Genomic DNA, 1,431 nt, shown 5'->3' on the forward strand with positions numbered 1-1,431 from the left:
TAACCCATCACTCTCTGGCCGTGGATTTGGAGTTGGCAGCGAGAGAGTAGCAGGTTAGAAAGCGCTGATCTGTACTCACGTATATGTTATGTGCATTACTTTTGTGTAAGTGATGTGATAATGACTTGAAACCACCTACGCAGGTTATAATATAAGACTTTAAGCTTCTATGACTAAACAGAAGATACACCGGCACCAGGTATGGGAATAATAATACTGACTTTATTTGGAGCTAGTTGTAATATCTACTTTGTAAAACTCAAAACTACATTTGCAATATTGTTGGATGATCCAGTGCCCGGTGGTTTTCTTGTAGCTTGAGACTCCTTGGAAGTAGTAGAGATGTTTGTTCAGTGGTAACCCTTGCCAAGAGCGTCTGCCACACCACAGAATGCTTTCTCAAAGGCTGCCTGTACTTCTGGGGTGAATTCTCCATGGAAGTTCTTAGCCAAGACAATCACCACCACACCTCCAAAACGCTGCAGAAGAAACACGTGTATTAAAATGGGCGCAAATGGCATTATCTGGTAGTTGGTCAGCTTTCGGTATGTACAAAACAGGCCTACTACAATGGAACAATCGTATGGTTCCTGTTAGCAGGTAAGCCAAGGTTACTGGTAATATAATGCTTGTAGTAATTACCTGGAAGTTGGCGGGGTCCACATGCAACTTCTCAGAGTGGTACTGGCTCAGTTTGGCATAGTGTCCCTTCAGATTGTCCAGGTGTTTCAGTGCTTCCCCAATGGAGCGCAGTACCTTTTCACCATGAGCTATGACCTTGGCATTGTGGCAGATGGCATCAGAGGAGCCAAGGTTGCCAAAGCTACCGAAGTATCTTTGGGTCCAGGGGTAGGTAATGAGAAGCCTGGTGGGAAACACATTTAAAACAAGTGTTAAAGCCGGTCAATAGGATATTACATGTAATCTACATAGAAAGATTCTCTCATTTCTGTTGCTTATTGCTGTTATTTACCTGGCAAGAGATTCTCCTCCAATTGCCTTGGGGTCTACCTTGCCCCAGATGGCGTTGATAGACTTGATCTCTTGGTCTGTCAGGTGGACCATGGTGAAAGTTTAGGATTTCTGGTTTGTGCGTCTGAGGAAAAGAGCCTGGTGCTTTAGCTGTCTTACACCCTGACTTTAAATAGGATTCACACCGTCCGTCCCTCATCTACACTATTCAGCTATTGGCTGCCATGGACTACACTTATCTGCTCGCCCTCCTCCTCTACGGCTGCGCCCGGCCCAACCCAGATGTTTAGTTAACCCGAATTCAGATGATTGAAAAATGTTTTATATATTTTAAAATATAAAAAAACAATATATCCTATCATACCTGTAAGCTTACACTTACACATACACACATATATATACACATGTGTATATATGTGTGTGTGTATATATATGTGTATTTATATATATATATATATA

At 42.3% G+C, this 1,431-nt stretch overlaps 1 protein-coding gene across 1 annotated transcript; it reads right to left on the reverse strand.

Annotated features, from left to right (window-relative positions):
* Window positions 1-202: 202 nt before the first annotated feature.
* LOC143784976 (hemoglobin subunit beta-2-like) lies at window positions 203-1,132 on the reverse strand. Its single transcript, XM_077273595.1, has 3 exons — window positions 974-1,132; window positions 643-865; window positions 203-479 (listed from the first exon to the last, which is right to left on the reverse strand). Exons 1-3 carry the CDS (start codon window positions 1,063-1,065, stop codon window positions 351-353), a joined length of 444 nt encoding a protein of 147 aa, XP_077129710.1. The 5' UTR covers window positions 1,066-1,132; the 3' UTR covers window positions 203-350.
* Between the last annotated feature and the right edge of the window lie 299 nt (window positions 1,133-1,431).

The sequence above is a fragment of the Ranitomeya variabilis genome, chromosome 7, assembly GCF_051348905.1.
Source record: "Ranitomeya variabilis isolate aRanVar5 chromosome 7, aRanVar5.hap1, whole genome shotgun sequence".
Taxonomy (NCBI): Eukaryota; Metazoa; Chordata; class Amphibia; order Anura; family Dendrobatidae; genus Ranitomeya; species Ranitomeya variabilis.